At 56.0% G+C, this 17232-nt stretch overlaps 6 protein-coding genes across 6 annotated transcripts; 3 read left to right on the top strand and 3 right to left on the bottom strand.

Moving 5' to 3' along the window:
• Positions 1 to 364: 364 nt before the first annotated feature.
• On the bottom strand, positions 365 to 1987 carry CORC01_12246 (uncharacterized protein; the record flags this gene model as incomplete). Its single annotated transcript, XM_022623867.1, has 1 exon — positions 365 to 1987. The coding sequence occupies one exon, from the start codon at positions 1985 to 1987 to the stop codon at positions 365 to 367; it is 1623 nt and encodes a 540-aa protein (XP_022469624.1).
• A 2757-nt stretch (positions 1988 to 4744) lies between these two features.
• Positions 4745 to 4963, top strand: CORC01_12245 (uncharacterized protein; the record flags this gene model as incomplete). The annotated part of the gene is made up of 1 exon (XM_022623866.1): positions 4745 to 4963. A coding segment is annotated over one exon (219 nt), but the record flags the coding sequence as incomplete, so codon positions are not given.
• Positions 4964 to 6482: 1519 nt separating this feature from the next.
• CORC01_12244 (uncharacterized protein) lies at positions 6483 to 6818 on the top strand (the record flags this gene model as incomplete). Its single annotated transcript, XM_022623865.1, has 1 exon — positions 6483 to 6818. One exon carries the CDS (start codon positions 6483 to 6485, stop codon positions 6816 to 6818), a length of 336 nt encoding a protein of 111 aa, XP_022469622.1.
• A 3783-nt stretch (positions 6819 to 10601) lies between these two features.
• Positions 10602 to 12411, bottom strand: CORC01_12243 (LAS seventeen-binding protein; the record flags this gene model as incomplete). The annotated part of the gene is made up of 2 exons (XM_022623864.1): positions 10602 to 11716; positions 11778 to 12411. The coding sequence occupies 2 exons, from the start codon at positions 12409 to 12411 to the stop codon at positions 10602 to 10604; spliced, it is 1749 nt and encodes a 582-aa protein (XP_022469621.1).
• A 2556-nt stretch (positions 12412 to 14967) lies between these two features.
• Positions 14968 to 15801, top strand: CORC01_12242 (citrinin biosynthesis oxidoreductase CtnB; the record flags this gene model as incomplete). Its single annotated transcript, XM_022623863.1, has 1 exon — positions 14968 to 15801. The coding sequence occupies one exon, from the start codon at positions 14968 to 14970 to the stop codon at positions 15799 to 15801; it is 834 nt and encodes a 277-aa protein (XP_022469620.1).
• Positions 15802 to 15979: 178 nt separating this feature from the next.
• Positions 15980 to 17059, bottom strand: CORC01_12241 (NAD dependent epimerase/dehydratase; the record flags this gene model as incomplete). Its single annotated transcript, XM_022623862.1, has 1 exon — positions 15980 to 17059. The coding sequence occupies one exon, from the start codon at positions 17057 to 17059 to the stop codon at positions 15980 to 15982; it is 1080 nt and encodes a 359-aa protein (XP_022469619.1).
• Positions 17060 to 17232: the final 173 nt, after the last annotated feature.

Here is a 17232-nt window from a genome sequence, read left to right as displayed (position 1 = left end):
AATGAGGGTATCGCGGTCAGCGGATTATAATTATGATCCTGTCCAGGGGTGTTGTTGTAATATAGGTACCCCTGGGCATTGCAACCTGTCGTTTTCTGTCTGCCAGATTGACTTTTTGCTGCCGTCTGAATCGGAATGGGCCCGTGCCATTTCAGCCGAATGCTAGCTATGAGAATAGGCCAGGATGTCCTTGTTTGGTCAAGTGGGTTGGTTAAGCGCGTGGAAATGAGCTTTGGAGGTGCTTTCGTCCATCCTTCAGCTTGATGCAATGCCAGAATCATCCGACCCGTCATGTCATGAGGCGAGAGGTAATCGAGGGTGCCTCTGCCCGTATCGTATCGTCGTGCTCGGCATATCCGACACTTCATGTTGAAGGGATCCAGACAAGCTCAATAACACCGTCAATCTTGCTCATTGGCTCGCCATCCTCCTCAACCCACCGCTCGTCGTCCTTCCGGCGGGTGTAGACTTGGAGCACAGATCCATCCTCTTGCACGTGAGCCTCCTGCAGCTCCCAGGCAATCTTGCGGCCAGTCTTGTGCAAGGATCTGCGTTGGGGGCCAAACATGTAGTCCAAGTTCCAGCCAATGTCATCCGGGGCAGGTGTGAAGGTGCGTTCCATTTGGTCAAGGTTGAAGTCGATACCCTGAGGATAATGGGCAACGCTGAAACCGTTGGCAATAATGAAGTCATCGGCAGTGATAAAACGCTGGTAGGCGCAGTCCTCGCCACAAGCGTGTCCGACCTTGGCGGATTGCAGAGGCTTGGCGTAGTGCCAACCGCCACCCTTGTAGTGGTGCAAGCTCAATGGTTTGATACCAGACTCGTAGAAGCCGGCCGGATCGCCGTACAAGTCGAGCTGCCAGAGCTCCCAGATATTGGTAAGACGGACCTCGGTATTTTCGTAAATGCACTTGCGGAGAAGGATATCGCCCTGAGGGCCCCAGCCAGAATTGGCCTCCTTGATCTTCGTCTCGGTTTTGCAAGACTCATAGAGCTGGTTAATCGCAGCTGCAAGAGGAACACTGAGGAAGACACCGGCACCGCCGAAAGCCTGGGAACCATGGCGGTGGATGGCATTGACGTCCTCAGAAAGGGTTCCAATGTAAAGGGGATCAAGGTGGTCGAATGTAGCAAACTTGTCGATCAGACCGTGCATACTGGGGAAGAATGTGTCGTCGTCGCAAGTGACGAGCCATTTCCTTGACTTGCGCTCGGGGTGGTTGTAAAGATAGGGCACAAGAGTGAGGTAGCGAACAGCCATCTCCATCGAGGGGTCGGAGTGGGCGACATCGGCGTCAATTCCAACCCTCTTGAGCCTGTCGCTGGCATCCTTCAGCTCAGCGTCGCTGGCGTCAAGGAGCAACAGCAAAAGCTTGCCGCCATTGGACTTTCCGTTGCTGTCTGTGAGCCAGTGAGCCCATTCCTTGATCGGGCTCGTCTTCGGGTCGTTGAAACGCTTATAGGTGGTAGAAACAGCAAACATAAAGTCGGAGGCGTTGACAGTGGACGGGTAGGGGGACTGATTGACAGGAACATCCAGGGGAGCGTGGCACTCCTCGGGAGCGTACGACTTTGTGATGTCGACAGTCTTGAATTTCCTGGGGAGGAACTCCTGATCTAAAACGGTGTAGCCCTTGCGCTGGATGGGCTTGCGGCTAAATCTGACGTAGCGCTTGAAGTAATGAATCTTTTCGGAAAGACCATACTTGTCCTTGAGGGTCTTGATGTGATCGGTGTTGATATCGCAGTTCATGACGTGGGTCGAGGAGGGAGCGGGCTCGGCAGGAATCTTTTCGGAAAGCGATGATGAACCGTGGGATTTGACGGGGTCCATAGGCTGCTGGTGGGTGATGGATGACTTGACGCCAGCGCCCGTCTTCATGATGCGACCGCGAACGTCGATAGCGTCGTTTCTGAGGGTGAGGGCCATGATGATCAGAACAATGACTGCAAAAAGCAGCGTTCTCGCCAGTGGGTTACGCATGCTGCAGACGCGATGCGGATTGGGCAGCTTCGCTCCCATTGTCCGAAGAAAGACTTCTACTTTTTTTTCGTCCAGCTTGACGGTTGTGAGTGGGTGTCGTCCTTGAGAGGCGGGGGAAGGTGAGGTATACGCAAACGCTGGTGAGAGCAGCTAGGAGATCTCGACCAAGTATCCTCTGGATGATGTACAGGCAAGGCGGCAGCGGTAGTTCGGATGAGAGAGCTCCACGGGCCAAGACGTGTCAAAACGGACGGAAAAGGGCGTCAAGGCGAGAACCGCATAGGAAAGACGTAGATACTAAAGATAGTAACTAGCAGTGCTATTATTGTTGCTGAGCGAGTGACACGATCATAGGACCGGCAAGTGATCGGGAAGACGGCGAGAGCGGGAGCGGGATCGGAATCTCTGCCGCTAGGAAACGAAGACGCAGACAGAGAGACTGGCAATCCAGATTTCGTCGTGAACTGGAGAGACGAAAAAGGAGGAAAGGAGTCGGAGGGGAAGGGTGGGAGATGAGGGAAGAAGAGGAGGGTAGAAGAGGTCTGGATGAACGAAAAGAGGGCCTTTGCGGATGGTAGTGGTGCGTAGGGGAATCAAAGGTGTACGAATAGTGCGCCGACATGAGCGGGAAACCAGGCTAGGTTAATTAGGAGAGAGAGACAGGGCCCAGTTCGCAAGGACCTCGAAGACGTATTCGTGGACAGCAGCGAAGAAGAGGAGACTCTAGTACGGCGTACTATGTAGAGTGACGGACTGGGGGTGGTGGGCAGTCCCAGAACAGGCCGCCAGGGGGGGTGGGAACTAGCAGAGATGGAGAGAGAGATGGAAACAGGAAAAGAGCAGGGGGTGTGTGGATGAGCCAAATGGGCGAGGACTACATGCACTAGGATCGTGTGGAAAGGGAAAGGGTGGGAACACTGAAGAGGACCGGAAAAGAAGGAAGTAAATAGGAGGGCAGTCTGTCTCTGTAGGGAGTCCTGGAAGAGAGACAGGTATTGGTAGTGTGCACTTGAAGGTACAGAGTAGAAAGAATACTGCGTACTGTGCAGGAACGAATTGAGAAAGAGACAGACTGGCAGAGCATTTTGGACCAGGTTTGGTTGGTGTAGCCGGGTCCTTGAATTGATGAACCGACACACTCGGAAGAGGACGTGGGGATGCAGGTGGGATGGTAGATTGGAATTAAATTGGGTGTACAGGGGTAGCCTGCCATGTTGAAGAAAGACGATGCCGTACCGTCCATCGCTTCGTTGTGCCGGACGGTACGGTTGAGGCACCGTCAAAATGAAGTAGCTAATTATGTGTGTGTGTGTGTGTGTGTGTTCGTGGGTGGGAATCAGAACACCAGCTTGGGAAATAGGGGATGGGTGCTTTAACGCCGCCTGCCTCCTACCTCGGATGAACAAGGATGGAGGTCAGCACACTGTCGTCGAATACCTACCTGGCCCCAAGTCTCAGCCGCCATTTTCTCAAGCGCCAGTTGACGACAAGCACGCCCGCCGCTGCCAGTGTCACTGACGCCACACACAACCGATTGCCAGTGCCCGCCAGACACCGAGTATTGTTTTAACGTACCCGGTTACTGATTAGACGCGGGTAGAGGTTGGGCCAGGAAAGAATAGGAATTTGTGAGGCGCGAAAAAAAAAAAAAAAAACGACAGAGAAAGAGAAAGAGAAAGATTCTGCGTGATGCAGTGACATTGACGGCAAAAGAACAGGGGCAAGCTGAACGGGATTGGACTGGCCTAGGAGAATGGGAGGCGCCTTCATCCATGGGAGACTTCCTACCTCATGCAGCAGAGGCAAGGTGCAGGGGAACCTGGGACGGTACCCTGGCGCGGAACGGGACCTGCAGCTTGCGTCTTGCATGGGAATTTGCAACCGAGTTGGAGGTTGACAAGGCGGATGGAGGGACCGAGTCGAGCCTCTCTCATTCTCGATTCCACGAGGGTCGAAAACGTCAAGTGAGGCTGCTTGCTGCTTGCTGCTTGCTACTCGTTGCTCGAGACAAGAAACAACCAGCTTGGTAGATTTCCGCATCGTCTCCCTTTTGTCGGGTGCACACGCGGCAGCGGCAATATGGAACAAGCAGAAGCAACATGAGTCTGGTCTGATGTTGCTTGCTGCAGTCGTTGCTTCTCCTGATGGCACAAGCGAGCGTCCTCGGCATCTCATCTCATCTTCTCGCGCCCCCGAGACTGACCTCAGTCATCTCCGCCGCCTGCATCTTAGCAGTTGGATAGACATACCATTCTACGGATAGCCTCAGGAGAGGTAGGTACCGTAGGGAGAGAAGAGACTGCAGGCCACTGAATGAGGTGCTTCGTATGGCGTACCGCGTGGGTGCTGGGTGCGGGCTGCACTGTGAGAAGAGGTGGAGAGAGGGGATGAAAATTAATGGGTAACGGCTCACGGGTCGACACCTGGAAGGACATGGGAAGGTGGGAGAGGTCCAGCCCGCGCGACAAGGGACGGGGAAAGAATCAAAAAGTTTGACTGGCCAGGACCGGGCATCCCACGAGGGGCGTCGAGATAGTCTAGGTGGGGGCTGGGTGGGGTTTGTACTTCCATTCGATGTCTATCACGCTATCACAGTACGTACCTCCATTGACTCCCCAGTGAGCTGCTCTGTCCTGTCGCCTGCGGCCTGCTTTGAGATCACTGGTTCAGTGTGCCCTTGATTGTTATCGCTCACCCCATCAATGACCAAACCCAGCTAGCAGTCTGGCGAGACCGCGGTTCTATTTGCTAGAATCTGCATCTCGTCGACGTTGCGATACCAAGACGGCAAGGGCCCAACAATCCCATCTGCTGGGCACGGCATCTGGCGGGCTGTCAACCGTGCCGAGAACGCTGGGCGCTGTATGCGGAGGCGCTATCGTGGATGGGACGGCACTGTTGTTGGTAATGATGATGATGCCGACTCTCGGTACTGCATCCGATGCTTGGAAACCTGGCTGTGAACATCGGCGTTGACGTCAGCTATCAACACATACAACACCCCGTCGTCTTGTCAACACCCGGAAAAGCATATAGGTATCCCACAATTCTCGGCCTTCAAGCGCAGTTACGTGGCAGAAGGCACCAAAGAGCGTGCTAGAGGATGGTCGATCTGACTCTTTTGCTGACATTCCCGTCGAGACGGCACTATCAACGGCTCCTGTTCCTGACTTGCGTTCCGAGTCCGGCGTCAGCTCCAAGACAAAAGCTTGAAGCTGGGCGAAGGCTGGGCTGGTCCCTATCTGCTGAGATTCAGCGCCGAGTCGCCTGTGGGTGGGCGCTAATTAGCGTCTAGATTGCATATAAGACTACTGCTACCTGACCTGGGGGGGCTAGGGTAGTTTTGAATTCGCAAGCGATGGGCGTTCGTTAGTACAGCCATCTACGGACTGCCCGACTGTTAGCTTTCCCTCCCTTTTACGCGGTGTGTTAATTCAGCGTCGTTCTTATCAGATAGGGAGGACAGATTTTGAATGTCGCAGTGTGCGCTGCATGAGCGCAGGATAAGGCGAAATGAAAGCCAAATACAAGTGCCAGAAGAAACTAAAAACGAAAAATGAATGACGAAATGTTCATCCGTAAGGTATCAGTCTATCAGAGTTCGCCATACCGGGGGTTACTATAGGGTGTCCACACTCATGTGATCCGTACCGTCTCATTGGCCTACAGACCACCAGATTCAATCGCCATTTGATCTCATGGCTCTGCCAAGTCTGTCAACGTGCTCGAGGCAATAGCACACAATTGGAAGGTGCGCGGTTTGCACGCTCCAAATACGCATGGAAAACCCCAATGGGCCCAGCCGTCATTGGTCGAGATGGCACAATCTGTCTGTGACTACGGAGTATGTCCCTTTTCCTTCTCAGGGGATCACTGCTTCGTTTCGGTGGGTGGGGTGTGTCAGTAGCGGGCCTTTTGTCACACCCTCCCTCCCTCTTTCTCCTTCCCCTTCAGTGCCTTCAGTGGGAAAAAAACTTGGGAAGGGACCATCTTGCATCCACAGCCCAGAGATGATGTGTGGCCAGGGAACCCAGAATGTACCTTCAACAGCCACCGAAATGACCGCGGCGAGCGAGGTACCGTCCCCGTGCCCACGAGCCACCTGCAATCTCTCGCCTTTCCACGTGCCGGGTGACCCTAATCTTAAATCCCACCCCCCTCATTTGCAACCCGCCGCGACCCAGACTGTCCAAATTTCATGAATTTGCTGCCGCGGTGCTATCCAGGCCAATCCCTTGCAGTCTACCCGAAATTCGCGTCTGGGTTCCAACTCAGACCGCAGCGCGCCTCCCAATCGGGTTGTTCTGAATTAGACTGCTCATGGCATCATCGCAGCCCTTCCAAACACGCGGTCCATATAGTGACTGTCAAGGCTCCCAGGACCGAACGTACCGCCGGTTGCAATACAGGTCCTTGGCCCGTGGGATTTCTCCGTCTGGTGGATGCTGCTGCACGGCTCGGACAACTCTGCTCGCTATTCAATCTATATGCTCCGATGCTGATCATCGTCGACTCGTCTCAATCCGGGCCTGCCGTTTCCAACTTCCGTTGGCCGGGGTATCGACAGCCCTCGGTCAAGGTCAAGAAACTTATGGCATCCGCCACGGAGTTGTTTCCGTACTCCGTACAGCTGCTCAACTCGCAGAGACGAAGCCTCCCCGAAGTCTCCACGGTCATATCACGAACTCGGACCGAGTCGCCGCTCCTCCTCCAGGAGACTCGTGACGCCGGTCCTGTCCGCCTTGCCATCGTCATGGACCCATCTAAACCCGCCCGAATCATGTGTACTCTATTTGGTTCCATCCGCTACAGGGCAACCAACACGAGCTGAACCGCTCTGCTTTACGGATGCAGCGTCCTCCTGAGTCCTGACTTGGGTTTGCGTGGTCGCCACTGGGGACTTTACCCGCTACAGATCGACAAGCACAGCCTGTTCTGGTGCCACTGCTTCCAAGTTCCTACTGTAGGCCAACCGCCGCTTGCTCAGTATTACTCCGAATGAAACCCTCCGTCTGCCAGAAATCAAAGATGCATACGACGGAGGAGTTGCTATTTTTTGCAACACAAGAAAAACGGGCCGCCTTACGCGTCGTCACCAACACCATCCGAATGACCCAGTATGTACCATCGCCTCCGCCGAAGTGGCCTAATAGCTGCGCACTTGGCCACGCCAGCAACTTTCGTCTGTGGCCCGGGAGGCTTCAAACAGAGAGTGCTAGTGCCTTCAAAGCATTTTACGCATTTGCCGTGAGCCGCGGAACGGTTGGTTACTGCGCTTCTTCCAGAAGATTACCGCCCCCGAGAGGCTCAGCAGATCTTCAGCAACTGCCCTTGTTGCCCCTCTGCCAACGCCTCCCATCATCATCATCAACGGTCATGGAGCACTAAGCTACCAGAATCTTGTTGCCAATCCTGTATTCTCACCGGCTAGGATCGACGTGGACAAAAGACAGGAGGCGTTGCTTTCAAGCCGCTATTCCCCTCTGGCCGGCCAACTGCTCTGGTACCCTGCGACATAACGGTCCTGAAAACGGACTGAAGACTAGCTGAACGGGTCCGCCGTCACCCTGTAGCAAATCATTTCTCGAGTCTACGTATCCTAGACACCTCTAAAGCTCTGACTGACAGCGACTCTGCCCGATTCAGGGATTGTGCCGCTGTCGCTTGATTCCTTTCTGCTTCGACGAAACATGAAGCGGATCCTGCTGCGAACCGCGGCCGATCAGCATTTCTCTGACAACAAACACGCATCCTTTGTTTCCCTTTCAAGCCATGGTGGTATTCAAAACCATAGCGGATGCTCGGAGCGGCAGCTGGCCCAGCCCAACAGACTTTCGGCTCGACGCCGTGCACCCTAGCCATAATACATACTTTCCAGCCTTCCAACGCGTGCCCCGACAAGCGGGAAGGTTAGAGCCAAAAGTCGGGGAAAAGTCAATTGTGGTGCCAGCTCTACCCGGTCAGTCAATGCAAACATTTGGACTGGGCGATGAGCTTAATCGTCCAGAAATCGCAAATGTTTAGATGACGGCTGCACCAGCGAAGCGGTCGCAGCCGCGTGCGAATCGTGCAACAGACACACAGAGTACACCCTGAGCCCCAGAGCGAAGAAAAAAGAGGTAAAACCGGGGAGCATTGATAAAGACAATCGATCGACCTGCCCATCCATTTAATGGACCCGACACGGCCTGACGGATCTGTTACTCAACATTCCAGTGCTAGTTTCCAGTGACCGTTTCCTTGGCGTGGGGATATCAGATGAAGACGGGGTTGTGGACGTTAGAGGCAAAAATAGGGGGGGCTGAGAGTCGCCGGCGAAATGCCGAAGCAAGCAACAAGGAGACCTAACCTCTGACGAGGGCCCAGAGAGCATTGTTGCCAAAAGACCTGAGAGGCCTGCACATCCCAGGCCGTCTCATCGTCGTGGAGTCGATGACGTCCTCAGCACTACCGTGCGCACCAAATACAGTCTCCAAGCTCCTCCGACCTCCACCAGCCCACACACTACCATGAAGGCTGGGAATTCTGGAATTCAGCTCAGCTCACTCGGGGATTCAGAATAGGGCACAACTAGTCCGTACCGTGATCCGGATTGCGGCCTCGGCGAGACAAGAAAAGTCCAGACATCTGTCACGAATGCGACGCACTGCCTTGATGGTTGCGAACTGGAATGTCGATACCGAGTTCAGGATTGCACTGCCGGCGGGGGGAAAAGACGAAATAGCCTATTCGGACAAATACCGCGTACGGATATCCGTACAGCAGACGGATACAGAACCAACCTCACGTGCCAAAGGCAGCCGACGGCCAGCCATGCCTTCGTCCATCGTCGCTCTTATTTTAGATCCAAGACACTTGCTTGCAGGATGAACGTCGTCTGAATTGGTCAAAAGTTACCTGATGAGACCCCTGCGGATCACCCAACTGATCCGTCTCACATCACTTGAGGATCGTCCTACTCAGCATGACTGTTCCCTATGACGCCTTCCAACCTTCGGCGTCCTTTAAACAGTGATGAACAACTACGGACACAATCCAGCGCAGGCGGCAGCTCCGAATTGATTGTTACTGGTCTAACAGATGCTAAACTTCTGACCACAACGGGACCGCACGGCAGCGGGCAGTTGAACCTTGGGCCCCGCACCAACCTCTGTCTATAGCCCGTCGGCAGCTGTAGTGCCAAAGTGCAAGGGGCTGTATGGCGGATATCACGATCTGCTGTCTTCCGTCCGCTTATCTCAGTGGCTTGAGCAAGGCCCGTCTCGGGGCCGTAGGATGATTAATGCCATCCCGAAGAAGCCTCTTTTTGAATCGTTGTTTATGGGATTGTTGCGAGCTCCTCGGTGGCTCGAAAGTCCGTCTTCCAACCAATATCGGGCGTCCAGACTTGCTCCTTCAACCGCCATCGTTTCTCGTCTTTGAATTCTGCAGATTGGACCTCGTTTGTTCCCTGCCTGAGCCTCCGCACTTGGCCCGATAAGTACTTCGAACCGGACTAGCCATTGCTTTTTGCTTCCCTTGTCGGCGCAGCATCACCCTTTTTTGTTTCGATCCAATAAGTCAAGTGTGTGTTGAGGGGCCCTTGACTCCCTCCGAATCAGACAGGGCTAGCGTGGGGTACGGTCAGCCAGACATTCCTCGCAATCATATTCGTGAAGCACCTCTGGGACAATGGCGCATGTATTTGTGAATTTTTTTTTGCAAGATGAAGCCACATAGGTCACTCAAGATGGCCGACAGGCTGGCGGAACCCAGTCAAGCGGAGGCCAGTCAAAACCCAAACCTCTTTCTTCCCCACGTCTCTCCAGATAGGACGCTGCCATTCTGATGTGTGCTTCCCACTTGAATCCTAGATACCTAGAATTTGTTGAAATCGACGGCCAGAAATTCTGTACGACAAACGGCCGAGCTGGAGAACGATCTTGTTTGCCTCTCTTGCTTGCCCTACCTTACAGGATCATGGGCGCGCAAACGCACAAACGTCGTCCACGGTTCACCAGTGTCCTTGTCCTACCCGAATCTGCAGCGGCCCTCGCCGTTGCCGTATCGTGGCTCTTTTTTTTCCTTCTGTGCAACCCATTCGAGCGTTATCATGGTTTGTGATGTATCTGACGCTGTGCAACTTTGGAGAGTGTGAGGCCGAGGGTAAGGCAAGGCAAAGGCACTCTTGACAGGCGTGACCAAGCTATGAACGGACGCGGAATTACGGGTAGGTTTGTCTTGCGGCTGTTTGCATGCTTCCTCCCCCCCCCTTTTGTTGTGTATTCCGGACAGGAGGGACCAACGACGTGTGGAAGGGACTTTTCTTTTTTCCCCTTTTTCCCCCTTTTTTCCCCCCTGGCCACGCTGCCAGGATGAACTCGCCAGATCGGGGAAACGCCTTGAATACAAGACAGGCGGAGGAATAGTAAGTCTAGCCGGCAGGTCACTGATGGCAAACCACATGTGTACGGGCCGATGTACTCTCTGGATGGGGAATCTTTGAGTTTGAAAGTCATCTAAGCTAAGCTGGAGAAAATGCCAACCACTGAAACGCCCGCGGGGATATCTCCGATTCCACGGAATCTCTCCTGTTCTACAGTCTAAACAATCATGACATGGGGTACTCGCTCTCTTACTGGTAGTGACCCTTGTAGTCACCGACGCCCGGCCGCGCCACGCCGTCATCCACGTACCCCGGAAGCTGCTCCTCGCGGCTCAGACTACCCGAGGCGACGGAGCCGCCCTGGCCGGGCGGGTGCGAGCCCAGCGGGTCGCCGGCTTCTGTGTGGACGTACTGTTGTTGTTGGCCGTAGGCCGGGATACCGGTTCCTTCGGGTCTGCCACCGGCGGCATATTGAGGCTGCTGAGGGGCCTGACCGGGGACTTGACCTGGGGTCGCCTGGGGGAGGTGGACCTCGGGGAGAGCCTGCTGTTGCTCGGCGATGCGGAGGGCCTCGTAGAGAGGGTGCGCGCCGGCGGGCCACATGCCGTGTGGCCCTTGGGGCGGCACCTGGCCCTTTACAATCTGGTCGACGGTGACCTTTTGTCCGTAAAAGGCGGCGTTGGCGTCCTTGCGCTCTGTGACGACGGTGCCGTCGACCTGGACGCCGGCGTAGAAGCCGCGGGATTTCACGTAGGAGAAGACAGGCTTCAGCGACGTGCTGCTGCTCCTGCGCTTCTTGTCCTTCTCGTCGGGCTTGAGCTTACCGCCATCGACGGGCTTGGCGTCGGTGACGTGGTCGTCGCTCTTGGCCTCGGGGTTCTTGCCGCCAAAGGAGGCGCCTACGTCCATGACACCTCCGGCGCCGTAGGGTCCCGCGACGACGGCGACGTCCGGACCGAGACTGACGCGCGTGCTCATGAAGGCGGCTAGAGCATCGCGGCTGTTGATGACGCAGACGCAGTCATAAATGTCGACGCCGATCATGAAGCCAGCGCCCAGAGCGTGGACTTGGATGCCCGAGGGCGGGCTCCAGGAGCCGTCGGGGAGGCGGGCGATGAGGATGCCGGAGCCGGTGGCGCCGGAAAATTGGAAGCCTACGCGGGCGGTGGTGAAGATGGCGAGGCCGACGGCCTTGTTGATTACTTTGGAGGGGATCTTGACAATGGCCTTATGCTCCTTGCGGACCTTTTCCTTGTTGGGCGTCGTGGGGCGCGAGCCGCCGTGGCCACCTTCGGCGTGCTTGCCGGGCTCGAGGTGCTCGCCCGTCTGGGTCTGCGGGGGCACGTCGGATGTGATTCCCTCCTCTGTGACAATTTGTGTTAGCCGTGTGCCTGATATGGAATCGAGGCCTGGGAAAAAACTCACTGCAGAAGCTCTTGAGGATCTTGGCAGCCTTGTCGCACTCTCTGTCCATGGTGGTGGGCAGGAAACTCTGGGAGCCCATCTTGTTTGCCAAGGCGTTGATGGGCACGGCGGCCTTCATGCCCATCTGGGAGAGACGCTCGCCCCATCCGCGCTTCTCCTTGTGGTTGGGGTCGGTTGCGGGTGTGATGTACGCGGCGTGGGCGGCCGCCGGGTCGGTGTACGGGCCGCTTTGTGCGTGGCCCGATGCCCCCGTGCCCGGAGGACCCTCGAATTGTTGTTGCGAGTAGTGGTGGCCAGCGCCGTGGTCGGCGGGGTTGTAAGGAGTTTGCTGGCCGGGCGTCTGTGCGTATTGCTGTTGGGGGACGGCGGTGCCGCCGGCGTATTGCTGCTGCTGCTGCTGCTGGGGAGCGTGTGTGAACTGCGGCTGGTTCGTGGGAGGGGGGCCGGGGGGCGGAGGGGGGAAATGCTGCTGGTCCTGACCGGGACCACCGGCACTCTTCTGGTCTGGGTTGTATTGGTCGTGGCCGTAAGAGTACTGAGGAGGCTGCTGTTGGCTGTTATCGCCGGTAGGAGGGGGAGGGTAGAGCTGCTGCTCCGGTTGGATGGGAGGCTTCTCCGGGTTTGTGCCAGACATAATTAGAGGTGGCTTTGGTCGATGACTGGTTCGGTTTGGGCTGAGGATAAGGGTATCGAAGCAACGATGCTAAAGACGATGCTAACTCTTGAGAATTGGGGTATCTTGCGTTGGGAGTATGATGAAGAAAAGTGAGCAGATCTTCGAAGAATCGCTGTGGGCTTGTTCTTTTTGTAGGTCTGGTGGTTTGACGAAGCTTTACGGTAAGGCCGGTGGAAGTTTAATGAATTCTGGGAGGAGTCAATGTGGCGCAAACTGTCGTCAACGTGGGTATCGTATGCCTGTGAGGCTGAGCTCTGATAGCTTGTGGTCCAGAAACGGGGTACCTATTCGCAGAGAGGCCTCTCAATAGCAGGGTCATGTCATCGTATGCCAGCTCACCACCAGCAGAGCTCATACCTTGCACAGCGTGGGTGACCGAGAGGGGAAACCTGGAGGGGCACCGTGCAACGTCATGATGTGGCTTATTCACAGGGATAGCGGCTGGCGCGACCCGTCCTTTTGCGTTAGCCCACAGCTCAGCCACACGCCTCTGCCGCAGCCATAGCAAGAGATCCATCTGCTTACCAAAGCAACCCATTGACCCCCTTGGTCCACTTACCTAAGTCATCTTACCTAAGGCTTGAGGGAGGTCTCCACCTTTGCCTCCCCACCTCCTTTCCCCAACAACCCAACCTTATTCCCCCGCGGATGCGCGGATGCGGGTACACCATTGCCAAGCTGTCGTCTTCTCGACTTTGAATTCGTTTGACAGCTTGACATTCGCGACGAAGGCCAAACTCTCGCTCCTGGCGACCTCTGGCGATGAGGGCTACGCCGAAGAGAGCTGGTTGTCATCTTCACCAGAAGCCAGCCCAACGAGTCTCATAACGAACCGGGGGGGGGGGGGGAATGTTGAGTGGACATTATGACGAGCAAAGATCCGGACCCCCGGGGGCGGCCGGGGACGAGGGGTCAGCGCTGAAGGGGTGTGTGTTGATATTGTCCGGAACCGCACGCAACGAGTATTTAGGCGGCAGGGGGGGGGGGGGGGAATGGTCGAGTGACTATATGAGCAGTCAAGTATCCGGACCTCGACGGACTTTACCTCTTCGGCGAAAATGAGACACCGGTGGAATAGTCGGGGAATCAACCCTCGGTGATCGAACCCCGAACCACCATCGCTGTTGCTGTTCCCGTCTTCGCTATGGCATCCCATTGCAGCATTGCGACGATCGAGAACTTTCCAAGGCGAGATTCATCGGACGAAATGCTCGGTTTTATGACATTTATTGGTTTCCATGTCGCACTGCCGGTTAATTAATCACGCAGGTATCGACCGGCGAGGATAAGGGACGTGGTTGGCTGGTCTCGGACCGGACCTCGCCAAGATTGGGAATCCCGGACGTCTCCCAATGTGTCCGTCGACGTGCGACTGGAATTACGAAAGAGGGCAACCTGACACCCAGTCCCGTCTTACCAACGACCGGGCTATTGACGCAAAAGTAAGAAAGGGCTGACCATCAGCGGCCACAGAGTGTTTCCGACGCCCTCCGACTCCGAATCACGCCCGTCAAACTCTGGGAAGAGACGGAGACACCCTGCCTCGTCTCATTCTTTGTTTGTCCTTGTTGTCAAAATCTGATCTTCGGCGCTGGCTGCAGCTGCTTGCCCATACCGCCGGGTCTGACAGCGTCGCTTGTCGTCCTTTTATTTTGGTATTCAGTTTGACCATGTTTGCGACACTTTCAGAGACGAACTTCCATTACGGTAAAGCTCACGAGGATTTCGCATCAAACTGATGAGGCAGCCTTTAGGGTTTTCTGCCGCGAGGGGGAATTCGTTGGGACGAGTAATCCACTTCCCGGCGGAGTTGTCATCCACACCGAGACGATCCCACCCCACGACTTTTCTGCCCTCTAAAGACGGCCCTGTCTGTATTTCCCCCAGGCTATCCGCGGACGGATACTTGACTCGCATTAATGAGCCTGATCATCGAACAGAATGGACCAAGTCTTGCTCGATCTGCATGTTCATTCCCGGTATTGTATGCTCTGTTCGGGTTCAGTAGACTGTCAGCAATCAATCAAGCAAGTGAAGAGATTCGGCGCCAGTGCCTGTGTGTCGGAGGTCCGGCCGGTGAGCGACGGACAATGGAATCCATCGCCCCACATTGGCGCTCTGTTTGCTGCCCTTGCGTAAAAGGTGGGCGGGCAAGCGGCTAGCAGATAGAGAGCGAGAGAGAGAGAGAGAAGAGAGAGAGAGCCGTGAGCGAGCGCAAGCGTAGTTTAGAGCCGGGCAACGCTCCCCTCTGCCCGCCCGTCTCTAATTAGAGTAAAGACGTAGCCGACCTTTTATCATTCTGCTCGTCCTCTCTCTCTCGCGTTTATCTTCGCTCTTCGCCTTCTTCTCAAGCATCCGAGTCTTCACTGTTCGGTCCCGAAACCCTACGTCTCTTTCTCCTTGCAGCACTGAGACTCATCAAAGGAACACCTGCTACCACTGCCACTATTACTGCTACCACTACCACACGCATACACACGCCTTAAGCGCCGAACAGGCGGCCCTACGCACACAATGCCCAGCGCAACATCGCTGCCGCCGGGTCCTGACCCCACCCTCCACCTCCCGCGCATTTTGTGCCTCCACGGCGGTGGTGTAAACGCCTCCGTCTTCAAGGTCCAGTGCCGCGCTCTCATCTCCCGTCTCAAGAACAACTTTCGCCTTGTCTTTGTCGACGGACCGTTCATGTGCGCCCCGCACCACGATATCGTCTCCGTCTATGGCGACTATGGCCCCTTCCGCCGCTGGTTGCGCTGGCTTCCCGAGCATCAGGCCGTGGATGCTGAGACGGCGTCCGCCGAGATCCACTTCCAGCTGCGTATGGCAATGGACGATGACGACGCTATCGGCGCGACGGGGGAATGGGTGGGGTTGCTCGGGTTCAGCCAGGGGGCCAAGATCAGTGCCAGCTTGATGTACACTCAACAACAGCTAAAGAAGAAGTACGGCAAGCGCATCACGTCGGCGGGCGGCTCGGCGGACTGGAAGTTTGGTGTACTGCTCGCGGGCAGGGCGCCGCTGATTGTGCTCGACGACAGGTTAGAGGTGCCACAGGGTGTTGGCGATGCGGCCGAGGCGAGCGTGGAGTTCCACGACTGGCCGACAGGCTCAGGGACGGAGCACGTCTTGAAGCTGCCGACGATTCACGTCCACGGCATGAAGGATGCTGGGTTGGACCATCACCGGGTGTTGCTGAAGCAGTACTGCCAGCCGGGGACGACGCGGTTAGTCGAGTGGGACGGTGCTCATCGCGTCCCTATCAAGACATGGGACGTTGAGGCGGTCGCGACACAGATCCTCGATCTCGGAAGGGATCTGGGGATCGTCACGGAGGAAATCACTGCATAGACTTGCGTGCGCTGCATAGCATATTGGCGGATTGTTTGAGTACCCATTTGCTTTCCATTTTTTTGTTGGATATTTTCATGAAAGCATATATAGACCTTTCAATACCAGAACTGTAATTTCTTGTCTTCCATCTTGTCTCACTCACCAACTGAGAATCATCAGAATCCACCTTTGTCGCTCAGTCACGCGTAGTATACACGCCAGTCGACACGGCGTGATACCCCTTCTTGCCAACCTTGTGCGTCAGCTCGCTCCTCCAATCCTCCCCCCTCGAAAGCTTCTCAACAACCTTACCAATCGTCCACTGGGGCCTCCATCCGAGCTCCCTGACCGCCTTGGAGGAGTCGTATACCCGGTCCAGCCTGCCGAGGCACGTCCATCCGAGCTTCTCAAACACGACCGCGCACCCGGGCACGACCTCCGCGAAAACGGCGCCCGCATCCGTGTCCAAGCGGCGTAGAAGCGCTGCACGGGCAGCGGCGGCGGCTCCTACCTTGTTATCACTGACGTTCTTGTTGCTGTCGTCCTCCAGAGCAACCGCAAAGGGCGGCGGCGCGGAGATGATGTACTTTCCAAATCCGAGAGCGGACGCCCTCTCCATACCGCACACCACGGCCGAGACGACGTCGGCAATATCTACCCTGCGGTAAGCCAGCTCGCAGACCTTGAGGTTCGCGTCTCCCATGGCCGCGCGGCGGTCCTCGTCATCGTCTGGCTCGGGAAAGAACCGGGACGTCCTGAGGACCAGCACGGGTAAGGAGGTCTGGCGGTGAACCAGGCTGCAGAGATCTTCGGCGGCGCACTTTGTCACGCCGTAAATGTTCTTGGGGATGGGCGTGACGGACTCGTCAATCCAGGCGGCCGGCTGGCCCTGTTTCGGGGACAGGGCTGTACCAAAGGTCGAGGTCGTGGAGACGAAGATGAAGGATTTGATGCGGGATTGGGGAAGTCGGGCGGCTTCTTCTAGGAGGACGAGGGTGCCGGTGATGTTTGTGTCGATGAAGGCGGATTTCGGATGGGAGTCGACGTGCGGCTTGTGGAGGGTTGCCGCGTGGACGATGTGGGTGATAGAAGCGTGCGTGGCGAGGATAGAGGCTACGAGGGCCCGGTCTGTGACGGAGCCGACGGTCGTCGTCGTCGGGGAGGGGAGGATGTCGATGCCGAGGGGGATGTGGCCCGCGGACGGGAGGGAGAGCATCAGGGCCGCGCCGAGGTGGCCGGAGGAGCCGGTTACGAGGACGGTGTAGGGCGAGGCCATACTTGCAGGAGGTCACTGATACCGACCAAAAGGTTTTAGCGGCTGTAGTTATTGAGCGACAATTCGAAGTTGGCCGATGAGCTTTTTGTAATGGGGTGAGTGTGAAGTTATTTAGAGTCTCAGTGTTAGACTTGGGAGGGTGAGTCATTTGTTGCCTGCAATACTTTCACGCC

Source organism: Colletotrichum orchidophilum, assembly GCF_001831195.1.
Source record: "Colletotrichum orchidophilum strain IMI 309357 chromosome Unknown Scaffold_147.1, whole genome shotgun sequence".
Classification (NCBI taxonomy): Eukaryota; Fungi; Ascomycota; class Sordariomycetes; order Glomerellales; family Glomerellaceae; genus Colletotrichum; species Colletotrichum orchidophilum.
The sequence above is the reverse complement of the archived record's forward strand: the minus strand, read 5'-3'. Positions and strand labels throughout refer to the sequence as shown.